The sequence below is a fragment of the Myxocyprinus asiaticus genome, chromosome 15 (genome assembly GCF_019703515.2).
Source record: "Myxocyprinus asiaticus isolate MX2 ecotype Aquarium Trade chromosome 15, UBuf_Myxa_2, whole genome shotgun sequence".
NCBI classification, from domain to species: domain Eukaryota; kingdom Metazoa; phylum Chordata; class Actinopteri; order Cypriniformes; family Catostomidae; genus Myxocyprinus; species Myxocyprinus asiaticus.
The window spans coordinates 7,745,606-7,772,277 of NC_059358.1; the positions used below are offsets into that span (position 1 = coordinate 7,745,606).

The following is a 26,672-nucleotide window of genomic DNA, read 5'->3' on the forward strand; positions in this document are numbered from 1 at the left end:
TCAAATAATCTGCTTTTGAAATTCTTTCAAAGTTTCAATTCCATTAACTTGCAGCCTGCAACTTCTAAACAAAACGTACATTTCCATGAAACTTCTTTGTCTTAATTTTTATGTTTAGTGTTTTACAAGTATATTATAAATTAAAACAAACAGGGGGTAAAAAATAGTCACCTTTTCATTAAACCCATATGACATTTTGATATAATTGCATATTTTAATTACTATTAATATTCATGTTAAGATTAAAATTACAGTAATTGCTAAAACTCCAGTACACCAAATATGTAGGCCTAATTTCTTATTTTCTACTTTGTAATAACAAACCACTAAGGGGTGATTTCACTAAAATTCAGAAAAACCTGTGTCTTATTCACTAACCACCGGCTATCTAGTTTAAGCAGCAGGTGTTCTAAATCTCTGAAAAATACTGAATTCAGTGTTTCTGAGTCAAAAGCTCACCACTTTCAAAACTTGTATTCTTGGAGTCAAATATCCAGATATTCAAAAAACTATCGGGGCACAACAGAATAATATCTTGCGTTTTAAGTGATCGGCACTCTCTTAATAGTGTGCAGTACATTAAGTTGTGGTTTCGCGGAACTTAAGCATGGCCGCGTGACTGCAGCACAGAGGGAACAGTACCTTGACTCTGAAAGCACGTCCATGGACATGCACTAAAGTTTGAGCGCACAAGGTTTCGCAATAGCAAAGTAAATAAGACTCATTGTACACGTACTTTGTCGCTATGCTCTTAATATGCATTTAGTGGATTTTCAAAGGGCCAGAGATTAAACTAAACGATCAAACTGTCACACTGCAGTGCACTTTCAGTATTCTGCCAAAATAAAAGCTCCAGGTGAAGGTGAAGTCAATATGACACAAATATATTACTATTGTATAAAATAATCCTTAGAATAATACTAGTAATTGATTGTCATGTTATAATAATATACTTGACTGGATAATAATGATTAATATTCAGCTGGATTCCAAAACAAAAGTGAGTTTCTGCACACCCTGTTCATTCACAAAAAGTATTTTGGAAAAATATATGTAGGTGTATAGTGTATTGCATTTTCTTTTGTTACTTTATTGTTGTATTGGTGCATATAAATAATATTTATTATATTATAAATTAAATATAATTCTTCTTTGTGTTCATTTAGTGAAAAACTATGGAAAACATGCCTTCATTATCATTAACAAAATTTTTGTTTCATTAAACATTTTGAATCTTCTTGGCTATAATAACTGTTAGGATGAATTAAAAATTATTATTTAAAAGCACCTTCATGTCATTTCTGAGCAAATGCACAATTATCAAGATGTATATCAAATATCTTTATCAGGCTGAAAAATATCGATATGTCATTTTTGAAACCATATTGCCCCACTCTAGTCGGACGGTGAAACGCTCAAGGAGGAACTCCAACGGCAAAAGGGGCCCCCGGTCAGACTGTTGCTTGGGCCCCGAACATCATAAACCAGCCCCTGACCCTAGCCACAATGTTAGCATGCAAAATGCATTTGAAATCTAAATTAAATATAGTAATATGTAACAATGTGATTTAAGCTGAATCCACCAGAAACTCCAGCATCATCAGCAACAGATTTAGAAAATGTTATGACAGGCGTGACAACCTTGGCTTTCCTTCACTCCATAGTGATTGGCTGCCACCCAGCATTGATCCAAACTTGTTGACGCTCTTACCACTTACTTTGCTGTAAATATCCTTGTGCAAACCTGCCACTCAGCTCCCATAAAGAATACGTTGAATACACTCACTCTGCACCTGCGAACATGTATGGTTCCTTTTTACTGAAATGCTGGTAAATCATCACAAGCAAGCACATAAATTCCATATTATATGCTTGTGTAGTTTATATTTTTGTTCTGCCTGGTTTGAAACACATTTTTGTTCTGTTCTGTTCTGCCTGTGTACTGTCTGGCTTCTGTCTGGTTTGTACTGTTTGCATTGCATTATTTTGTTGTGCTTTCATTCCTATATTTTTATGTATTCATCTTTAACACTGTTTTCACTTTATTCTGTTTCTGTTCTGCATGCTACTTCCATCATCTGCTTCTACTTCTGCTGGCCACGCCCGCAGCAAAGCAATGCAGGGGCGGAGTCTCTCCAGGGAGGGGGAGGAGTTTGTTGGGGAGGCATTACAGGAAGAGCAGGAAGAAGGACAGTTAGAGGAGAAGAGAGAGGGGAAAAGAGGTGGTGGGAGGGCAGGAAAGGTGAGGAGACGCACAGATAGTGTAGACAGACAGGAGGAGGAGGAGTCCGAAGAGGGCGTGGCCCAGAGGACGGTCTCAGAGATGGACCTCAGGTAAAATTCAGTTGCCATGGCAACCAGCTGTATCTTATACCATAGGAGTAAAATGTAGAAATGTGTGCAATGTAGAAACATGCTACATAAACAAAAAAATTACACTTGGTTTAGGAATTGGGTAACTGAGTCAAGGATACCTTCTTTAATAACAGCCCAAATAATATTGTATTCCTTGGTTGCTTTTTGGAAGAAATAGTTCTCAGAATTTGCTGGAAAAATCCAGAAATAAATAGCTAACTTGCTGGCCATGTTTACATGAATATTGGAAAATTAATGAAGACCTGTCAGTGCAAGACCAATGGAATGAGTGTATGGATACACTACATGGTACGCCATGGTATTTAGCTCAAGATAAATGCATAGAGTCCTGTGCAAATTCTCTCTTCCTTATAAATCTCTGTATGTTTAATGTCTTTTCATATTACTGTGTTGCTGTTTGTGTGATTATATAATTCAACACTTACAGTTTGAGGGCTCTATTGGGCTTTTATCAAGAATACTACATGAAATGTTAAAGTCTTAATCTCAGTGTCCCCAGACTTTCTAATACTCCCTTTACCCTAGTAAAGGCCTCCATTCACACACATTTGTTTTTGCACAAAAACATGATATATAAAATATGATGGCCATGTTATTAACAGGTTCCACTGAGATTCACCCATCCATTTATCTCACCATCCGTATCTATCTCACAATGTTGATACTACTTTTGTCATCTCAGCCTCCAAGCGATGCATATAGACTCTGATCGGTTTTGTGATGAGGGTGATAAGAACGTGATTTTCTTTGTTAATAAGTGGCTGGAAGCGTACACAGACCATTGAAGCATATTGTTGATCATATTACCCAGCACTAAATGAACATGCGAATGGTTGGACACAGATTGTTTACAGTGAACAGGTTCAGCTGAATAGACAAAAAGTGTTTGCTTTTTCACTGTCATACTGTCATGTGACGATTCAATCACTTCTTTCTCTTAATCCGTGTTTTCCAATGCGTTTTGAATTAGCAAATACGTGGTTTGAAAAACAGGAAGTGATGTCAGTGGCGATTACATTGACAATGTGAGCCATTGGCATGGCTTTGCTCATTAGATGACTTGCATAATATGTAAGAGGCATATGTTCTGGTGGCAGCTTTTTGTGGGCTAGTTATGCAATCTCATGACTAAAATGCACATATGAAAATAGCTGGCAGGAATAAGAAAAAAAATAAAGCCATAAAGAGGTTAACTCATATGACCATAAAAGGCACATAGACTCATTGAGGTTTCTGATTGATCACCAAACCATGTGAGATTCGTTGAGGTTTCTGATTGATCACCAAACCATGTGAGTTTCATTGACGCTTTTTAATTACATTGTTTTTATTAATAGTCAGACAATTTCAACTCTTGGGTGTTTCACTCTCGGTTGACATTTGGTGCTTCAGTAGTTTAGGCAGTTTTTGGAGTTTACTCAAGGAACAGTATATACTGTATACAGTATATGCAGGTATGTACAGTATATATATACGATGCTCAGGATTCAATACCATATGTATCATATGATACCTAAACAAACACATTATAGTTTAATGAAAACCAAGCAGTGCAACATTGAGAGCTGCGAAACAGTCTTCTCCTTAACATCCGATTATGCTAGATTAAACTGATCAACACAGGTAGATTTTTGCCCATTTCCCCAATTATGCAAACACCTATACCGGCTTGTTGTGTGCATGCCTCATCACGGTTTCATGCCAAAAGCAAAGTTAATTTCAAATCTCATGCAAACAAGGTTTTATTTCTTTGTCGATTTTTTTAATAAGCTGATTTTTGGAAGTTATCAGCATATTGTGTGCATATAAACAGGCTCATTGACAGTCTTTCTTGCAGGAATATTTGGGTCACATTTGGTTAGTTCTGCAAAAAGTTCCCAAAAACATTTTGAAAGGGCAAAAGTTAGAAATTCTTCAAAAGGTTCCACCAGTTGGGACAGCTCCGAATCTTTTCATTTTTTACAGTGAAGAATGTAATTGACTTTATGTTTGTTAAAAATTGCAGCTGGATTTGAAATCACCCTGAAACAGAATTAAACCACTTTTAATGTCAGATTAGATTCATTAAATTTAATTAATGTCAAAAGTTTAATGCTTTATCTTCAGCATCTTTTACATGCAACTCTTTAACCCTTGTGTGTCATTAAAAAAAAGTTACTCAGAGGTCCTTCGAGGACAAAAAACTGCCAAAATAATATTATATATTAATATTATTTTCCACTTTTTTTTAACCAACATCAGTCCTGATTATAACTACCAAATATTCATTAATTTTCAGGATTTATTCCTTTAAATGCCAGTTTGTCTATGTAATGCCACTGTTGTTTTTTTTATGAAAAAAATAAAAAAATAAAATAAAAATAAAAAAAACACAAAGAAATATTTATTTTCCATATACAAAATGCAAAGGGAATTAAAAAAAAATAAATAACTCACACTCAGGACCTTAGACAAAAATGTCCACGTCAAAAAAATGCCAAAAAATATTATATATTAATATTATTTTCCACTTTCACTGATTTTTTAAACAAAATCAGTCCTGATCATAACTACCAAATATTAATTCATTCATTTAACCCTTTAAATGCCAGTTTGTTTACATAATGCCACTGTTGTTTTTTTACACACACACATACAAAACACACTCTGACATCCATACCAACACACCCACACAATTTTAGCAGCATCATTTATTCAGTTGGCCTGCAGTGCTCTATAATACAGCAAACAGAAAATAGGAAAAAAGCATGTATTTGCTCCATAGGCTAAACATGAGAAAAATGGCGCCATCTGGTGGAAAATATTACATTTTTTTATTTTGAAGCTAGGGCTTCAAAATTAAAGCTGAATGAATCTGGGATCATTATTGCAGTTTTAATGGGTTTCAATGGGGACATTTTTGTCCTTAAGGTCCTGAATGTAACTATTTTGTGTACACAGTGTATTATAGATGTATTATAGGAACTGAGGTTGAAATATCAAAATTCCTCCAAAAATACACACCTTTGGCAAAATGTTTGCTTTTGGCATTAACACAGCCAAAATGATCGATAAAACAAAAATGAAAAAGACAAAAATGTCCCTAAGGTCGCACTAGGGATAACTATCACCATCACTAATGTGCAACTCAAGAAGCTGATAATGTAATCATATGGTGATCGTGACTCTGCTCTGTGTCAAATCATTAACATCCTATTTTCATAAGTGTAGAGAGAGTTGGAATTAGCTTTTTGAGACTAATTTCTCATGTACATGATGTTTTAGGCAGTTTCCTTTAAAGTAAGTGCAGCAAGAGATAAAATAATTGCTGTTCTCACTTCTGACTCTTTCAGCATGTTCCTTTTCTGATCTGAACTGTAAGTTGATGATGAAACTAAATTTCATTAGCATTGCCTAAAGCAGATTTAGCGCTGTGTCGCATTTCATTTAAAGGTCAGTCCTCACTGAAGCACAGCAGAGAACATAATGGCTCTGTTCCAAAGCCTACTGAGCTACCTTACTTTCTGCTGCTTACAAAGGCAACTGACATGGAACCTTGTAGTGACTGATTTGAAACGTTCCCCATAGACAGTAACTCCGTGCCAACAACACTCCTCATGCAAAGCACACAGCAGACTTGATTTGCAATTGATTTTATTAGAGTTTCATGTTAACATGTTGCTAAGCTATTGGTGCGATATTCCAATAAGCATAAAAATAAACAATACACAAAATATACAAACGTAATATGTTTGCATTCAACAACAATCTCACCAATACCTGTCTCACAAGTACCTGAATATGTGTCAACTTTTTTTTTTTTATTGGGGGGGGTGACAGCTGTGTTCAGGAAGCAACACAGACTATTCAAACACTACCTGGTCAGCTGCGTCATTCTGTGGTACAAATATTGTTGTATGATTACAGCTAATTTATCGTTGTTCTATACTATGCTTAGATAGTTTCAAATCTTTCATGTCATGATCTCTTTATTCTCACATAAAAACATAATTTCAACTCAGATCAGTATCTCATGTCCTTTTATTTATCTATTTGATAAGCAGTCATGTAAGAAGTGGGATCTGCTTTGGATTTGGGTTTATTTTACGATAACAGCAGGCTGGCTGTAAAATATACTCTTTTTATAAAGCAAGACGAAATATGTCAACACCTCCCTTCCATCAAATTTCCACCTTGATTCACGATTTCTAAAAATAACTTATACATTGTATAAAATATTGTATTTGCACTCAGCTCAGGTGATATTGTAAGTGGTTTATTTAGGCCATCAGAGCCCTTCAGTATTTGTCATGAAAAGAGCATTAATAGTGGTGATAGTTGAATTTCATGCCATGATTGAATTCAGTGTCCTAAATTGGCCATAATAATTTTTACTCACAATTAAACTGAATCAGCAAGGATCCAGGGTGCTGTTTCCATAGAAACAGATTTTCTGCTTCACCTCCTCTATATAAATTAGACGACACTAATGACGAGCACATTCCTCTGTCATTTTGTCATTGTATCTTTTGCACCTCTTTCATCAATGTACGTTATGTACACGAAAAGGAAAATGCTGTTATGATTTACAGCCTGTATGACTTTCTATCTTCTGTAGAGCACAAAAGGATATGTTTGGCAGTATGTAAGTTTCAGTCACCATTCACTTTCATGGCAGCTTTTGTCCATATACTGAAAGGGAATGGTGACTGAGACTCCTTTTTCTGCCTTTCGTATCTCCATTTTTGTGTGAACTTATGTTACTCTGTGCTTAGCTTAGCCTAAATCCATTTTCATTTTGGAAAATAAGGCTGTCAATTAAAAGAAAAAGTGCATTGTTTCATCAAGAGTGGATTTTTTATGCTTATTCCAGTTGTAGCGCTTCAACGGTCCAAATTTGAGCTGTTACAGGGTTCTAAAATGGGAAAATGGACTCGAGCCATGGCACAGCCGACGAGTGCACACAAAAGATTGTGTGAAGGTTTTGTTTTGTTCTAAAGGAACATCGTGGCCTAGATGAAAAATGCACTTAGCAAAATCTGCATAGAGAGGACACTCTGTTCAGCAGTGGGTGAGCAAAAACAGCCCTGGAGAGACACTGAAACAGTCCAAGTATTTGCTAGGGAGATTGTCTTATCTGCCAAGACCTACTGTAGTGACTGACCAGCAAGAGATTTTGATGGATACTTTGGCCTTTGGTAGAGAGATGTCCACTTGGAAGTAGCAATGATGATCTGGTGTCTGTCAGTGGCGCATATTCCTGGTATCTCTGAGACTGTCGCCTATGTGACCTTCTAAGTGAAATGAGAAGCGCTGATGTTGTTATCAGGTTGACAGTGGTCTCAGTGTCTCAGCAGAAACCAGCAGCTCTAAAATACAGTTTGTGCCACAGGAAATCTGTGTCTTGCAGCTGGTTTTGCAAATACTAGTACATCTTAATGGCTTGAACGTATAGTTGTGGCAAACACATTCTTTTGAAGAAATAGCTCCTACTGTAGTACCAGGCAGTTCAAAGAATTTTTATTTCTCTCAATTGTCCCAAACAATCTTCAATAAGAATGTTGCAACCCTTGACAATTATTAGGAAAGACTAGTTTAAAAAGACAAAGAACACATCTCATTCTAGGAGTCATTCACATAAAAGTCCAGATTCTTCCAACCCGTTTCTTACATTTTGAATGGATTTATAAAAAAAAGAAAGGTTTTAAACGAATCTATGGAGAAGCAGTTATCTTCCCCATTTGTCTCCAAGCCAGACTGTGTATTTTATTAACACACACCTCTGTATGGTGTTGTGAGTTTAGCAGGCTGAATGTCAATCACAGTGGCATGTTCATTACACATGCTTCGATCTGAGGATTAAAGTCTTTTTTTTTTTTTTTTTGTCTACGGACAAATAAAAGGATCAGTGGCCTGATCTCACTTCAAGCCACCACCTGTGTCATTCTACTGTTAGGATGCCATATCTGTTTTTAGTTTTTAATTGAAGTTCCCTATCTGTCACTCACTCGATGTTGTGTCGATGCAGTGACACTAGGGGTCACTCCTGGGAGCCCCAAACACCTCTGATCTTTGAGAAAAGGCCAATGGGAATTGGCGAGTGGAATTTGCATGCCACTCCCCCGGACATACGGGTATGAAAGGAGCTGGCTCGCAACCACTCATTCAGATTTTCTCTTCGTAGCCGAGTGGTTGTATTTCACTGAGCTGAATTCCTCCACCGATCCATTCACCTACAAATTGCTGGATTTACGGCGCATTTCAACGGCTTCTCCCCCTCTGCACTGGTGGAGTGCAGAGAACGCCCCTGGGCGCTTCGGCAGACTAAAAGAGTATATTTTCCTCTAAAAGAGTGGCACTTACAGGAGCGTCTTTTTAAAGTTGCCTTTCCATTTGTGTATATTTCCTGGTTGCGGTCATTACCTCTCCGCTTCCGATGGCCACGATAGCTGCCTTACATGTTTGGATGCTGCCCACGCGGAGACAGTGTTCGTGGATGGGTCATGTCCTCACTGTGAGAACATGACTCTGGCAGCGTTGCGGTCACGGCTTTCTTTCGTAAGAGGGAAAGCCACCCCAGCGGCTCCCTGCCTCAGTCCTTCTACCTACGGGTATGAGGCCGCGTCGGTTAGCGCTGGGGGCGATTTGGGGACCTCAATGGGAGCAGCTCTGCCGGGAAACCCCCCACGGACCTCCCATTCCCCAGCACGCTTGTTTGCCCCGGTTGAGTTCTGGGATGAGACCGCTCAGTCTGATGCTGAGGACTCGGCTGGGATCCCACCTTCGGTTATGGTTGCCCGGTCACAGGCCGACGCGGAGCTGACGACCATGTTTGCCCAGGTGGCTGTGAGCGTCGGGCTGGAGAGGAATCCTCCATTCTCCACTGAACCCTCGTGGCTCGATGATTGGTTCCTGGGCCCAGAGCGCTGCTCACGGCCGTGCCCTGCCCCGCCCAGGTCCCTTTCTTCCTGGAGGTGCATGACGAGCTGACAAGGTTGTGGCGGGCACCTTTCACTGCCCGGACCCGATCTTTCAGCTCCCCTGCTATCACTACCCTCGATGGTGGGGCTGCCAGGGGATAATCAGTGATCCCCCAGGTGGATAAGGCGGTTGCGGTGCACCTATGTCCACAGACTCCCATCCAGGGCCTGTGGGCTTACGTTGTCTCTCGCGGCTAAGGCCTACGGTGCCGCTGAACAGGCCACCTCCACCCTGCATGCCATGGCTCTCCTGCAAGTACACCAAGCCAAGGCGCTAAAAGATCTGCACGAGGGTAGTTCTGACCCAGGATTGATGCAGGAGCTGCGTTCGGCGACCAACCTCGCTCTCCGGGCAACGAAGGTCACGGCGCGGTCTGGGAGGCTGACAAGGTACGATTCCTTGACGCCCCCATCTCCCAGGTTGGCCAATCGGCGACACCTTCGAGGACTTTGCCCAGCAGTTCTCAGCGGTGAAACAGCAGACGGAGGCTATTCAGCACATCTTGCCCCAGTGCAGACCAAGACCCTGCACCCTGTCTGCTCATCATCAAGGGCGTCCCCCCGCAGCCCGGCCCCAGCTTGGAGCCACCCGCAGGAAGCAGACACCTCCTGTCTCATGACCCGCCACCAAGAACCCGAGAAAGACTTCGAAGCGCCCCTGAGATGGGCGACCCAAGGACGTGGAGACCCGCTGCAGTGAAGGTGGTGAACAGACCACTCCATCCCCCGGTGGAGGGCCGGGAGGAGAATCTTTTGTTCCCTTTTTCTTTGATTTCGCCACATGCCCAAGGGGCTGCGGTACCCAAATTTTCAACAAAAGAGCGGTTTCCTAATTCCCTGGGTCACATATCCGGTGCTCACGGCCGTCGTTATCACGACCGCCGGCCACTGTTCCTTTATGGCAGGTATTGCACTCCGGGGGCGGCCCCTCCGCCTCTGCACGCCTAGCTGTGGCACAAACACACCCACGCCAGGCCGGTTCTGACGGACTGCGGGGACGATTTCCCTCCTCCCCCGTCCCTGACCAGTCCTATAGTGGGTATCCGGAGCCAGGTAAGTGCTTCGATGTCCCCAGACTCAGCACGGCCACGGGTTCGGGGCTCGAGCCCCCCCAACGTGGCGCCTCAGGCTCCGCCCTGCCACGAGGCCCCTTCGCTCTGTCCCTGTCGCCTTGCGTCTTCACGAAATTCGCAGAGGCGGCCCTTGCCCCGCTAAGGGAAGTGGGCATCCGCATCCTCAACTATCTCGATGACTGGCTAATCCTAGCTCACTCTTGGGATCTGTTATGTGCGCACAGGGACCTGGTGCTCAGGCATCTCAGCTGGCTGGGGCTTCAGGTCAACTGGGAAAAGAGCAAGCTCTCCCCAGTTCAGAGCATCTCTTTTCTCGGATTGGAGTTAGACTCAGTCTCGATGATGGTGCGCCTCACGAGCGAGCGCATGCTTTTGGTTCTGAACTGCCTGAAATCGTTCAGGTGGAGAAAGGCGGTCCCACTGAAACAGTTTCAGAGGCTCCTGGGGCATATGGTATCCTCGGCCACGGCCACACCGCTTGGGTTGATGCATATGAGACCGCTTCAGCACTGGCTTCAGACTGGAGTCCCGAGATGGGCATGGCGCCACGGGACACATCGCATGGTATCAAGCCGATCTGTCACCACCTCTTCAGCACTTGGTTGGACCTGGCATTTCTACGGGCAGGAGTTCCCCTAGAGCAGGTCTCCAGGCCTATGTCATGACAGACACCTCCAAGACAGGCTGGGGCACTGTATGCAATGGGCACGCAGCCACCGGCTCTTGGACTGGCCCGTGACTGCGTTGGCACATCAACTGCCTCAAGTTGCTGGCAGTATTGCTCACCCTGCGGAGGCTTCGGCCATTGATCCAGGGCAAGTACGTGTTGGTCCAGATGGACAATATGGCAACGGTAGTGTACATCAACCACCAAGGCAGCCTGCGCTCCCGTCGCATGTCGCAACTCACCCACCGTCTCCTTGTCTGGAGTCAGCAGCGTCTCAAGTCGTTGCGAGCCACTCACATCCCGGGCGACCTCAAAACCGTTGCGGACGTGCTGTCATGACAGGTCACACTCAGGGAAGAGTGGAGACTCCACCCCCAGGTGGTCCAGCTGATTTGGAGTCGATTCGGGCAAGCAACGGTAGACTTGTTCACTTCCCGGGAATCCTCCCACTGGCCGCTATGGTACACCCTGACCGAGGCTCCCCTTAGTTCAGATGCACTGGCACACAGCTGGCCCCCGGTGCTATGCAAGTATGCGTTCCCCCCAGTGTGCCTACTTGCACAGACCCTGTGCAAGGGTAGGTGCTCCACATGCACTGGTTACCTGTCAGTAACCCCGTGTGATGCATCTTCCACGAGACGGTTTCCTTGCTGGCAAACCCGCATCTTCCTTGGGCAGAGTCCCCTCTGCCACTGGTCTCCGTGTTTGTAGAGCTCGTCCCCTTTGGGTATGACCTACCACGGGGACTTCTCCACATGCAGCACTGCCGACTCAGCTCGGTGAGACCATGTGACATATTTCCACTCACTATCCTTCCTTCGGGCAGGGTGTGGTCTCCGTGGTGTCTTCCCCTTGGGAGGGACACCCCCCGACGTGGACACTTATGGCCCTCAGTCGATCAAAAAATAAATATTTTTTTTGGGAGAAAAAGAAGAGAAGAGGCCACGGCTGGGGTAGCCTGTCCCCATCTTTGGGCAGTCGTCCTGTCCCCGAGGTGCTGGGGACCGTGCGACGCTCGTAGGAGCATTGGGTGATGGCCTGGTGTGCTGGCTACGAGGCACACAGCGGTCTGCCCATCTCGCACCGCCAGTCCACATAACACAGTTCAACTAGTTGTGGCATTTTTCATAGGGAACCCTACATCGACACAACGTCAAGTGAGTAACAGATAGGGAACGTCTTGGTTACTTTCGTAACCTCTGTTCCCTGGTGGAGGGAACGAGACATTGTGTCCCTCACACAACACTGAACTACCCGCTGAAATGGCCGGGACTTTGTCTCGGCTCCTCAGCACAAAACCTGAATGAGTGGTTGCGAGCAGAGTGACCCAAAAGCAGAGGTGTTTGGGGCTCCCAAGAGTGACCCCTAGTGCACTACATCGACACAACGTCTCATTCCCTCCATCAGGGAACGGAGGTTACGAAAGTAACCAAGACATTTTCAATAGATTTCCTAATTGTTTTTATCTTGCCATGACACCATGTGCTGAAACGTCTGCTTGTGCTGGTCTCGCTTTTAATTCACTGAATTTTGCGCTTTCTTTTCACCATGCAACTGGAAAATAATAATAATACTATATGTTTGCTAGATCTTTGATCTGAATCATTATTCAGTGTGTGGACAGCCATTTTTGTTTTTAATATTGATGATTCTGAATAGAGTATTTTATCGTATTTTTATGATTTTATTTAAATAGTATAAATAAATAAAAAATAATGAATTTATTTTTAGGCATATTCCAAGTGACTTCTAAATAATTAGATTTAGAATAATTAGTTTCAGATAAATGAAACTAAGGAGAGAAATAATTGTCTTGGAGAGACAATTGTTGGCATACAGGACAGTAAGAGTAAAGCTTTTTAATTATTGTGGATAGCATAGCTCAGATCATTAGGAAGAATTTGATTAGAAATGTTTAAGTTCATATTGAGATCTGACTTTTGGTATCAAACCTGAGCACAGTTTGAGACATTGTTGAGATCACTGCTTCTGAATCTCTGGAGAGCAATCTGAAATCTCAGAAAATCTCTCTTGCTCTCCATTTCATCTTTTTACTCTGAGATACTTAAGAGATCTCATTTGTGGGTTTTCTTTCTAATCGGTCCAAATCCTTGATTGCCTCGCATGATATATCAGTCCAAATGTTTCAGGATCTGAGATTACTGGATCATAGACAGCTTGATGTAGAATGTCTATTGAAGCAGAATGGGCTGTATGACAAGGCTGCATTTTGAAAAGGCCAATTGTAGTAATTGAAGAACATTTTGTCAAAGTTCAGTGATTTCTGTCACATGTTTCTCTTGAACTTTTGGCAACAATTGCTTTGATGAAGAAGAGCAGACCTCTCTTCGGCTGCACATACAGTATATCATTTAAACACATTTATAATCATTAAGATTTAATTAGTAGCCATTGCCCAGGAAGTAATTTGTCTCTTTGTTTCTTGCTCTGCTCACAATCATATGACTGGCTAATTCAGTCTATTTATGTGTCTTCATTTTTGTCACACAAAAAAAAAAAAAAAAAAAGAAAAGACCTGCCTGAATGGAATATAGAGCAGCATGCATTTCACTGTTGAACAAGTGAACTTGAAAATAAACCTCAACGTAACGTAACTTTCATTCAACTGAATTCCACATTTCCCCTGAAAATCAGTGTGGAAAATGTAAAAAAAAAAAAAGTGTTAGGCCTGCTTAGAAGTAACTGACTCTTGCTGTGTGGCAAGTAGATCACATTGGATTATGGCATGCGGTTTTTAGTGAAGTGTGTTCTAGTTGTATACTGCGAATTTTGGTATAGCGATTTGTACAGTAGGTCATAGGTAGGTTGGAGGTCATCCGGTTATTCCATGCATACAATAAATTAACACGTCTTACTCTGCACAGTTTTCAGACTATAAACTATATGTTAACAGAACGCATAATGAGAAATGCATTTACTGTAACAGGCGTCATCAATAGTGGTTCCCTATCTGTCATGAGTGGTTGCATACCAGCTCCTTTTATACCCGTATGTCCGGGGGAGTGGCATGCAAAATCCACTCGCCAATGCTCATTGGCCTTTTTTCAAAAAAGCAGAGGTGTCTGGGGCGCCCAAGAGTGACCCCTAGTGTCACTACATCGACACAACGTCTCGTTCCCTCCATCAGGGAACGGAGGTTACTAAAGTAACCAGGACGTTAACTTCCACAAGTTTGGACTGATTACATGCATACCAATTGCAAACTGTACTGGAGTTAACATGTTAATCATTGTTTTTGTCTTATTTTGCAGTAAAAAAATAAATAAAAATAAATTATATATATATATATATATATATATTTAAACATTTCTAAAACAAGATAAATTCACTTGAGAAACAAAATTGCATAAGATATTAAAATTTGAGTTTTTATTTTTTGTTTGAAGCATAAATCTAACAGAATTTGGTGGTTTTTGCTTAAAAAAAAAAAAAAGAAAAGAAAAAAATACTAATTGTGTAAAAGGATAAATATACATAAATTCAAGATCAATTTCTCTGAAAACATTTCTTCAAATCTTGGGTAACTTTGGTTCGCAAGTACATTTATCTTGTTTTAAGGATTTTTGTGTAGATATTTTTACTAGAAAACAAGACAAAAATACTAATTGAGAGAATAATTTTTTTCAGTAAGCGGACTTGAATGTGGTTCACCAGTCCAAAAAGTTTAGAAAACGGTTTTCACACCAACCAAACAAACCGAATTCAGATATCAAACAGACTCTGGTCACCACCAAAAGCTGTAGTGTGAACTGATTGGAGGCCTAAACCCTTTGACCTTATTCTCACCTGAATCTCAGCTTCCCCTCTCCCTCCACTCACCTAACTCTCTTCTTTCTCTCCTCCATCATCCATCCATCCTCTGCTCTTCCTCTCCACTGTCCCTCCTCCTCTCTTCATGTCTCCTCCACGGGCCGCCACTGACAGTGAATTTACATCCAAAATGAAAAACAGGCAAATGGGAACGGAGGCCAGCGGCAATATGACCAAGAGCACCAGCATCGGCGGGGACATGTGCAGTCTAGAGAAGACAGACGGCAGCCAATCAGACACAGCCGTGAGTCTAGTGGGAACCGTTGACAAAAAACGCCGTTCCAGCATTGGAGCAAAGATGGCGGCGGTCGTGGGGTTGAGTCGAAAGAGTCGCAGCGCCTCCCAGCTCAGCCAGACAGGTAGGAGTCCGATAATCAGTATTTATTTGTCTGTCTGTTTGTCTGTCCAAATGTTTGTCTCTAACTCAGCGTACATTATTTCGTTTTCGTTTGCTTTCGTCTGCATGTTCTTCTCAACTCTTTCTCACAGAAAGTACTTTTCACCTCTAACAACATTTGTCTAACTCCTTTTACAGCCTGTTTCTTTAAAGTCTAAATTGGGTCAGTGCAGGACCAAGTACCACCAGTCGCTCTTTTGTGGATAATTGAGACCCTTTATGCTCTTCTATTTCACACCTCTCTTTCTTTCTTTTGCTGTTTTACTGAAATGACAAATTCACCAACTATTTTCAGTTGTTGTTTTTCTTTCCAGATAAGTGTGCCATTAATTAATCTCCAACTGCTAAACGTTTGAATGATTCAAACTGTTGCACTAACATGTTCTTACTGAGTTCTCACTTTGTACACTGTATACACAAAAATACCAACATAATTCCATGGTTTTTGGACCACGGTAATACCATAATATTCTTGGAAGTACCTTGGATCACCATGTATTGTAAATATCATGGTATATTTATATGATTATCATTCATGGTATAAACCATTTCAAGGGCATAAACAATAACAAAGGAATTATAACGCTACTAGCACTGAAGCATTTCCGGTATCGTTACCGGATCCTTTAAATAAGTCTCTGAGTCAACAAATTATCAAACATTTACCTGAAGTGACTTATCCAGACATGTTGATGATACTGAGCGTCTACGCAAGAGAGGCAATAAACTGTATCATAGTTTAGATGCTCACAATTATTTTCTCAGCTGAAAGATCGGGAATATTGATCGTTTTTATTAAAATCAGTGAAGCCATTCAACAAAGCTGTCTTTGTGACCTGCGGACAAGGTAAGGATTTATTTTTTAATTATAAAAATACTTTTGTTGTCTCTTTCTTCTGCACTAGCTTCTATACTACTCCAGCTACTCTGTGAACTTAGCAGTTCGATACTGCAGATATTGTTGACTTGTGTGACAAATTGCTTATGTTCCTCATTTGTTGGCCGTTTTGGATAAAAGCGTCTGCTAAATGACAAAATGTAAATGTAAATCACTTGTGCAGCTTCATTCATTATAATGGGAGTGATCTATAGTCAATTTTAGAGCTCTACCTCTCAAACTTACAATTATTTGCCATAAATTTTGTTCACCTACCAGAGATAAGATGTGTGCTACAGTTGTTAGTACTGCACGTAGCCAGCCATCTCGCTTCACTGCTGCAGTTCATGCGTCCATTTGTCTTAGTTGTTCAGTGATCTAATCACTTTAATTTCCATTAGTTCCAGGCATCCGAAGATCATCCAGCCACCGAACAACATGGTCCACATTTTAATAATTACATTTTATGACAATCTTGTTAACGTTTTTAACTTTAATCGTGTTAAAGGTACTATGAATGAAGCGCCTCCTACTGATGTTTTGAATGAGTTTGACAACTAGCCGAAACTGTTCAAGGGATATAGATGTCACTTCCATAAACCGACAAATAGTCCATAAAATGGTCTATATGTCAAAGTAACATGGTATTATTTTTTTTTATTTTTTTTTTGGGATATGATACCATAGTAATATTTTTTTGTATTTATTTGTTTACATTGTTGACATTTTGAATGTGTGGTTTTCTAGATAACACCAAATTTTTTTGGACATGGTACCATCGTAATAGCATTATTTCTTTTGGATATCACCATAAAAAAAAAAAAAATTTGTACGTATATCATTGTAATTCCATGTATTTTTGGACATGCACCATGCAATTCTAGGTATTACTTTGGCATTCTTTTAAGTACCTTGGATTACCATGTAAAAACCATGGTACATGAATAAACTATCATTCAGTATTATCATATATATCAAAGTCCAATGGTTTTATCATGCTTCTTTTGGACGTAATATCATAGTAATATCATGTTTGTTTGTTTTTTGGGCATGTAGCATGGTAAAATCTTGGTTTATTTCATGACTTTATCTTTTTCGTACATGGTACCATAGTAATACCATGATTTTTATATGCACCATGTTAATACTATTTTTCTGACATATACCATGATAATTTACTGGGTTTTGGACATATAATATGATCATATCATGTTTCTTTATAAAATTATACCTTGTAATGCTTAATACCTTGGATGACCATGTTAATACAGTACCAACATGAGTATGATTACCATAGCACCATAGTAATTCCAAGATTTTGATGGACATACAGTATACCACAGTAATTTCATTGGACATTAACATGGTAATACCATGTTTCTTTGGAAAATTATACGTTGTGATGCCTAATACCTCGGACGACCATGTAAATACCATGGAACATGAATATGACAGTCACTCAATACCATAACATATACAGTACAGTATCAAAGTATCATGGTTTTACCATCTAAATACCATACCACCACAGTATAAACCACAAGGTTATAAACTAGTACTTCTTATAATCATAAACAGATTTTATTTTATTTTTTTATTTTTTTGCAGTACACAGCACTCTTAAGACACCTTCTCATTCCTTTTTACAGATTACTGATTATTATTTACAGTAAACTCTTTTTTAAAATTCACAGCATCTTGGCAAAGCCTTACATTCTCTCCTATCTGGCGTCTGTCTATAATTTACATGGTGATTTCTGTAATTGTGAAACATTCTCTGCCTTTTGGTGTCAGTGAGCAATTCCACGTTGTTTATACTGCGGTCAGTTGATTTCCTGCTGCCTGTTACCCATGCTCAGCTTCTAATCACCTCATTGGCTGACTCCAGTCCTTCCAGTATAAATGGTGGCCTGCAGGTAAATCACATGGCTAAAAAAATAAACATACCCTTTCAGGCGGCGCGTGCTCTGCCTGCACCTGGCAGGTGATCGGCAGAGTGTTTTAATAATTTTGTCTGGTTGCCAGGGGCTGTACCACTCTGTTATGTCTCATGGGTGCGTTCCATCCTCTGTGATGTCTTTGAGCATCGCTGCACTTACAGGGCTTCTGCTTACAAAATAAAATAAAAAAGACAAACACACATACAGCTGACCTTTTTGTTTGAAAGAAATTTGTTGGTTTAAATCTAGTATTTTTTGTAATTACTTGAAAGCTGATGTGTGTAATTGTTTGGATGTTAAAATTTTTTTTTTTTTTTTTTTTATATCCCAGTTTAATGTGTAGAGATGATTACAAGTAAGCCATGGGATGGTTTACTCCCAAAGATTGTAAACAAACTCCTAACCATAAGTATTAAACTTAGGCATGTTGCTGTTCCTGCATCATCTTTGCTAAAATGAATGCTACATAAAATGATATGGTTTGCTGAGGAGAAGTGTGCTATTGCTTTTCCAAATTATCATAATTAAGTTTTTTTGACTGGCGGGCAATGAAGTGGGTGAACAAATCTTATAGACTTCACAGATTTTCTTAAAAAACTGTAAAAATCTCATTATTTGGCAATTAAGTTGGTTGCTGTTTATGGCACAGAAATGATGCACCTTACCTTTAATGGCAATGGATTTGGAGTGTCTGTACATAGTGACCAGGGTTGGGGAGTAACGGAACACATGTAATGGGATTACGTATTTAAAATACTAAATATAAGTAACTGTATTCCACTACAGTTACAATTTAAATAGTTGGTTATCAGAATACAGTTACATTTCAAAAGTATTTTGATAACTGAAGAGATTATTTTGCCTTTTATTGTAATTTGTTTCATTTAATATTTAGTCTGTTGAGTTGGAAAACATTTATCCATATAAATGATGCGATCCGAGGAGCGTTTAATCAGCGGTGAAACACTTTGTTTCATTTATACGAGTGCTTTCATACTGTTTTGAGTGAAAAGGTATGATATGACGTCATTGAGGAACTTTCCTTTGGGAGCTTTTAATAGAGAAGCTACATCATATTTTTTTTACAGCTTAACAAAAAACAGTTAGAACGCTTTGACATGAAACATAAATCCAATAAATACACGATTACATGCACTGTCAATGTTTTTTTATGCGGTTAGAGTATTTTTACAAGAAATGCTAACCAATGTAGCCTTTAACATCATATAGAAATATAGAAATAAAATATTTTCTGCCTCATTCTATGAGCAGAATCAACATATGATCAGAAAAGGATGTTGATGGGTTCACTCTGGGGGTTTTTAAAGTTTGGAGCAGCAAAACTAGTTTATAAATGGTCACGTAAACATTTACCTTTATGCTAAGCTAAAATGCTATTTCTTGCCTTTACATGCATCTGTTACCAGACGGCAGATGCAATTATATTTTATAATGAATTCTATGACGAAAATGCACAATGAAGCATAACTCTTTTCTCTAGTAAGGCCTTTGATATTAGGGCAAAGAAATACTGCAAAAATCTTATTCTTAATTTTTTTTTTCTTTATTCTTAAAAGTGTATTTTCTTACTTTATTTACTTGTTTATAGTCAAAACAAGTGAAAACATCTGCCAGTGCTGAAGAAATAATCCAGAGTATTTAGATTACATTACTGATTTTGTGTAATCTAATGGAATACATTACAAATTACATTTTACAGCATGTATTCTGTAATCTGTAGCGGAATACTTTTTAAAAGTAACCTTCCCAACCCTGATAGTGACTATTGTAGTCTAAAATATGGCGCATTAGGTTATATTCATATTGCATAGATATTAAAAAATGCTTGAGACAAACCAGATTTTCTTACTCGAGACGAATCAGAAACAAAGTCAACATGGACAATTTAAACGAAACATGCAGGAAGTGGATATTCACAGCAAGGTCCGGTGTGCTGTTATATTCGGCGCTTAGTGAGCAGTCTGCTTAATATCATATTCAATAAGATGGCACGGCTTCACCGAGCGCAGGAAATCAGGTCTGGCCAGGATGTGCTGCTCTTAACAACCCCATACACACACTCACATACACACCCTCACGAGATGTAAATCATAGAGCGCATCAATATTTAAGGTAGAGCTTTTAGATGCTGGCGTGTTCAGTCTCAAAACCAAGTCCAACTCTCCGGCTGCTTTCTGCTCCACTTTGTTGCGCTTATTTCTGAAAGCTTGGCAGCATCTTAGTGAGGGCGTATTGCACAGATACATGTTTCAAAAATAGGTGATTCTGGGTTATTGCTGTGCAAAAGAGATGATTTTGTGTGTTTGAAATACACAGACTCACTGGAATGCAGAAGATATCCTCAGAGTGCTCTCCTCTGCATCTAGTTTTTAACATGCACGCAAATATACACACTATAGAAGGTTTGTGTGTGCATTTTTTATTTAAATTCGGTACTATTTTTATGATTGTTGCAAATTGTTGCCCCTGGTTTAATAATACATTCAGGTGAGATATTAATTATTCAATAAAATATGTGAGACAGTGCTATTTTGCAATGGTTCTGGTGGGTTGTGACTCTAAAATGGGTTGCAGATCTGTTCTGATAGGGCTGCGGACAGCAGGGGGGTAAAAAACAATACTAAATGCAAGTAATAAATGCAACTAGCCAGATAAACATGCATTGCTAGGCATCAGCTTTTAAAAGAGGGCCAAATTAATCAAAATGAAATCAATAAATTAATATTTAAATAAATCATTAAATACACAATTAGATAATAATAATAATAAAACTATTAAGTCATTAAATTAATAATTAAATCACTAAATAAACCAAACAATGTCCCTTATATATCATTTTAGCAAATTAAAGTTTAGCTAAGTTTGTGTCCATTTTTATTTTTAACATTATATTTTGGGGTTGATTTTCATGAAAAGATGAGTTTTCATTTTCATTTTATTAAAGATTTAATATTGTATTTAATGATTTACTTAAATATTTAATGATTTATTTAATCATTTCATTTTGAGTAATTTGGCCGTCCATAGTATTCAGAGTAAAGTGTTTGCAATTTAATTCCCTAGTGAAACAATATATCATTGAGGAAATAAATAATAAAAAAAAGTAGGGTAGGGACTTGATTTTATCCATTGGGAATTGTAAGGATAATTAAAAGTGGGCATTTTATATCAGAATTAAGCCAGTTGGTTGGAGGGGTGGGAGTTGCAAAAGAAAGGGATTTGTGACATCAACCAAAAAGGAAAGTCATTTCAGAGAAAGAGCAAGTTATTAAATTTTGCTTAAAGATTACGAGGAAAAAAAATTTTTCTTTAGAAATACATGCACCAATAAATTGTTCACGATAAGATTGGGAATGTGCATTAAGAAAGTAAATAGGGTAAATTTTCATTTCATGTTGATTTTAGTCGTGATACACACTGCTACTGTAGGTGAAGAGCTGTTTAGCACAACTGGAATGCTGTTTTGACCAATCAGCATCCTAGACCAGAACTATGCATTATTTTATAAATTTGTTCATGTGGATTTTATTTTACCTCCATATTGGAGGGTTTTTAACATAACTCAGTGCTACGAATGTCCAGCCGTGCTCATATGAGACCGCTGGGGTCCTGCAGACCACTCTAATTAATCTTTCATGGCAAGTTCTGCAGGAGAGAGCTTCATGGAGCTCGATCCTGGCACCTTTATTCATTACCAAGCTGAATCATCACTCTGATTTATGGTGCTCGATTGTTCCTCATGGTATTCAGGAGACCAGAATTCTCATGTAATTATACCCAACGCTCCACACCGAACCATCTCGCATGTACTTTCTCCTGAGATGCCCCTGCCTTGAAATCTGTGTCAGCAAAATGCTACCGTGGTGACACTAGCAAGCACCGAAGAAAATGTCTGATGTTCATAGCTCTCTGCAGAATTTTAAATGCCCACCCTGGCAAAACTGAACCTCTATATACTTTATTAATCGTAGGTTTCTTTTTCATAGCTCAGGAGACTTTATGGAGTTCACAGTTGTATTTTTCATTTAATATGTTTCAGTATCAACTTTGTCTAATTTGTTTCTCCTAAAATTCCTTTGGAGAAAGAAGTAGGGCACAAATGAGGCAGTTGTTGGTATAATGCATTGTACAGTACAGATATATAAAATTCATGTGGATAGCATAGCTCAGGTTATTGAGATCTCTGACTTTTGATTGCAGTATCTTTGCAAATCTGAGCACAGTTTGAGACATTGTTATTATCTCACCTGAAACACTTGAGATGATGTGTGAAGTTACTTAATTATTTTAATTATTTTCTCAGAAGAAATATTTGAGAAGCAGGGTATTCAAGCAAAAGTCTAAATGTAATCTCATTGCTGTCTATGAGAAATGTTTGATATATTACTAAAATCTAATTTGAGATTTTTCTTTCTTATGGGATTACATTTACATGCTCAGAGGTTGCTCTTTCATAGCTCAAGGGTTTTAATGGAGTTCTTAGTCATGTTTTATTTAAGTATCAACTGTGTCTCAAGTGTTTCTCACAAAATTCTTTAGGAGAAATTATTTTTTTGTCATACAGTAAGTGTATAGATATTTTAAATTAATATGAATAGCGTAGCTTCAATAACTTGGTCTCGAAAGAATTGGATGAGAAAGACTTTTGTTTGCATACTTTGGGATCTTGGCAAATCTGCACACAGTTGAGACATTGATTAGATCTCTTCTGAAATTCTACAGGAGACACATGTGAGTTTACTGCAGTCTTCCAAAGGAGAAATCTAAGCAGGAGACTCAGTTTGCTCTGGTCCATTGCTATCTAGAAGAAACAATTGAGATATTAAGATCTCATTTGTGATTTTTCTCTCCTGTAGGACTATAGCAAAGATTTCACACCCACAGCTGATGTCTCTCTCTTCTTCAGCATTATGATAGATTTACCAAAATCCCACTGGCTCCTAATGCATCTTGGGAAAGCTGATACCACTGGTGTGCCCATCAGTGTAATCGATGTAATCTCACCCGTGTGCCCTTAGCCTTCAGTAGTGGAACCTTCAAAGCTTGCACGATTCTCATGCAGAGCTCATATGCTATTGTCTCCTGTGACCCCTGTAATAAAGAGGCAAGACCTCGTGATATATGTTTACACACTACAAGACAGACTGCAGCAAAAAGCCCAAGTTTGGAGCCAACTCGCAGTATGTGGTCATGAACGATGCTCTTCTAGTGTGCAAACTTGAAATTGTTGTAACCTCGCTGATCAGTCGTCAGGTTTGCTGACTGTCACCAACAAGCAAGAAAAAAGCTACAAGAAACAGCCAATTAAATTGCATCAGCAAGGTGTGCAAGAAGAGGGCGTGTCTGTGGGAAGCAGGAGTCAAAAAAAGTGAAAAAAAATGCCTGCAAGCCCTTCCTCCATTTGTTTGTTGACAACAAAGTTTGTTGACTATTTTTGTGTAGCTATGTGCATGAGTTTGTGAGAGAATGAAATTTCAGGATCCTAGCCACAGTACAGTTAGGGAGGAAAAAGATCTTGTTATTGATGTACCCAGTCTGTAATAGTTTTGTAAAATGTGTGCTGTAGTGCTTCTGCCTTGTAGTGTGCGCTAGATGATGTGGGTAATTTTAAAATGCTGTTATGTAATAATACCTCCTATTATATCTCACACTGATCGCACTGTGAATTCGGTGACGAGTTAAAAAATTCTGCTGCTGAAATTGGTCTGTATCGAAATTTGAACCACTGCCCCCAGTGGCCGAAGCAGGAAGTGTTGTTGAGCAGTTTCTGGGTGAAATGTCCACAGGGTGGCGCCAAAAGCAAGTTGTATTTTTAGTTGCATATGATGCAGTACAAGCAACAGAAATGCATATTTTTTTAATCCTACCCCCTAACCTAAACCCTAAACCTAACCGTCATTGGAGTAAAAATGTAATTTTAGAGCGAAAATCTGACCTTCGAATCACCCTGACCATTATTTATGTAAACACAAGGACCTCCTTTTTTCCATGGGATCAGAACCTGTGTCTTGGAGATTGCTTGCGCAGTGCGCTATTAGTAGCACCACAGGGAAAGGTGAACACATTTGAAATGATGCAAAAATGTCTGATGGGGGATGGCGCTTGTTAATTATGCAGAATTTGGTCGATTTTAGGGTACATGAACATTTGGAAGCAGCATGTCGATTTCCTGTGTGATTATGTTGCGCATCTTAGTAAACCATTCAAAGGTTGATTTACTAGAAAGTTTAAACACTATGGTTATGAAAACATTGCCCTGTTTACTTGAAAATGCTGACCAGCTCAACAAAGCAGCATAGCTGTGGTTTTGGAGCCTGTTTTGCCATTCTGTTCAGATTCGGGCTGGTTGGCACTGAGTATGGTTAGCTAAATGTGCTGAGAATTCCGGGCCAGGAAAGGTTTGTAATTTAACCATACCAAACCGTGCTCAATTGGAAATGCTAGTGGAACCATTACTCAACATGCTCAGAACTGTTCTGCCCAATGTTGGAAAAGTTACTTGGGACTAAGTTACTACTTCTCTAGCACTTTCCCACAAATCGTTTGTTCTTACATTTTTTACCAAACACACACAACCATTTAAAAAAATCTTGCAAAGAAACTGTTCTCTTATTTACCCAGGGCCTCTTGCAGTCCTTTTTATAGATCATTTTCCATGATGTCCACATATTTTATATGAGGATTCATGTTGTGTCATTCATTTTCTCAACAATGTGTTTTTGGAGATGGGCAGTCTGTAAAAACATTGTGAGCACATGAAAAGCATCTTTGACAGGCTCTTAAAACCTTTCCTCAGTCTGTTTCCATAGACATTACTTGAGGGAGAGCAGAAGGAACATCAAAGTGGACACCATTCACTGTCCTGACAGATGGTGGGTAATGCAGCTTTGCAGGGGACGGAGAAGAATGTTCACAAACCATATTGGTGGCCTGCTTGTTTAGGTTACTTGCTGCCAAACTGACTAGAGATGGCAAAAGGAACCGTTTCTTTTGTACTAAGGCCACGTCCACACGAATGCGTTTAAGTCATAGTTTTTTGGGGAGCATTTTTGAAAATCTCATCCAGATGAGAGCCGTAATCGTAGCAAAATGAATGCACATTCGAACTAAAATGTATAAGTGTGGACCTGGCCTAAGTCTGTACTAATTATATAAAACATGTAACAATACCAGTCTTTCTACAGTATCGGTAATACTAGGGCTGAAACCTCCCCATTCCCATATTTAGAGACTTGGGGTCAAAAGATGTGGATTTTTCAATGGTTCATTATTAAATTATTGCATTTTGTGCCCCCTAATCCTGAATATGTGGTTACATACTTGGTTTTTACAGACTTCCAACTTAATTCAGTACCCTAGTATTGTTATTGACTCTTGAAATTGTGGTATCGTGACAACCCTAGAACAGACAGTGCAGATTAGGAACAGATACAAAACACAATTTAAACGACGCTGTACTTTTATGTTGAGACACGAAACACTGGAAGCTGGCAGACCTCTGGCACTGAGCTGAGTTATTGCCTTGCTAAGTTGAGTTTCTCGCAAGCGTGTTTACAAAAAAAAAAAAAACGTGAGCCTGAACAGGCAAAGTGTGCAGACTGAAGCGTTTCAACATTGCCTGTGATTTTTGGAGTGCTTCCCAGCAAAGTTCACATACGATGGCTTCCTTTACTTAACACGGTCAGAGCTTTTCAGACTGACCTGTAATTCACAGCTCGGCAAAACACCATGTAAAACCTGTCATTTGATAGAAAAACATTCTGCACGGATAATGAACATTTAAGCAGCCCCTTTCTGTCATGCTTTTTAAATTTGCCTCTCTAAAAGATTCAGACCCATCATCAGTGTTGGGAAGTAGATAACTAAAATTAGCAACATTGCTTAACTACAATTTTCAGTAACGTTATATTAGTTAAGTTGCTTTCACAGTGTAGCTTTTCCAGTAGTGAGCTACATTTTCCAGAAAGTAGCGCTGTAGCATCACAAAATGCTGCATTTGTCACACTGTATTGCGAATGCAGCAATGGAACCGAGAGAGTAGCTAACCTCCTCTCATGTAGCACTGGGAAAACCTAATCATTTAAAAAGATCTGTTCTTCCGGACAGTTAATGTAAATGAACCAATTCGAAAAAATTATTCCCTTATATTTCGCAGTGTGAACTCAGATTTTTGTAGTGAGTAAATTTATATATATATATATATATATATATATATATATATATATATATATATATATATATACACACACACACACGCTGATCAGCCACAACATTAAAACCACCTGCCTAATATTGTGTAGGTCCTGCTCGTGCCACCAAAACAGCACCAACCTGCCAAAACAAGACGTTTCCATCCGCAGAACTGCCGCTCACTGGATGTTTTTTGTTTTTGGCACCATTCGAAGTAAATTCTATAGACTATTGTGCATGAAAATCCAAGGAGATCAGCAGTTACAGAAATACTCAAACCAGCCCATCTGGCACCAATAAACAGGACTCTGACGCAAACCGGAGATGGATTTCAGCTGTTC

The 26,672-nt window shown here is 39.4% G+C and overlaps 1 protein-coding gene across 10 annotated transcripts in view; it reads left to right on the plus strand.

The window, feature by feature from the left end:
* Positions 1–26,672, plus strand: part of rims2a (regulating synaptic membrane exocytosis 2a) — a 229,782-nt gene that overhangs the window by 174,365 nt on the left and 28,745 nt on the right. For 9 of the 10 annotated variants that reach the window (XM_051719122.1, XM_051719129.1, XM_051719130.1 and 6 more), the window contains one exon: positions 15,021–15,265. In XM_051719122.1, coding sequence (XP_051575082.1) covers positions 15,021–15,265 — 245 coding nt within the window. Of the gene's footprint in view, positions 1–2,304; positions 2,335–15,020; positions 15,266–26,672 lie in introns of those variants that run through there. The other variant, XM_051719126.1, reaches the window with a different exon arrangement.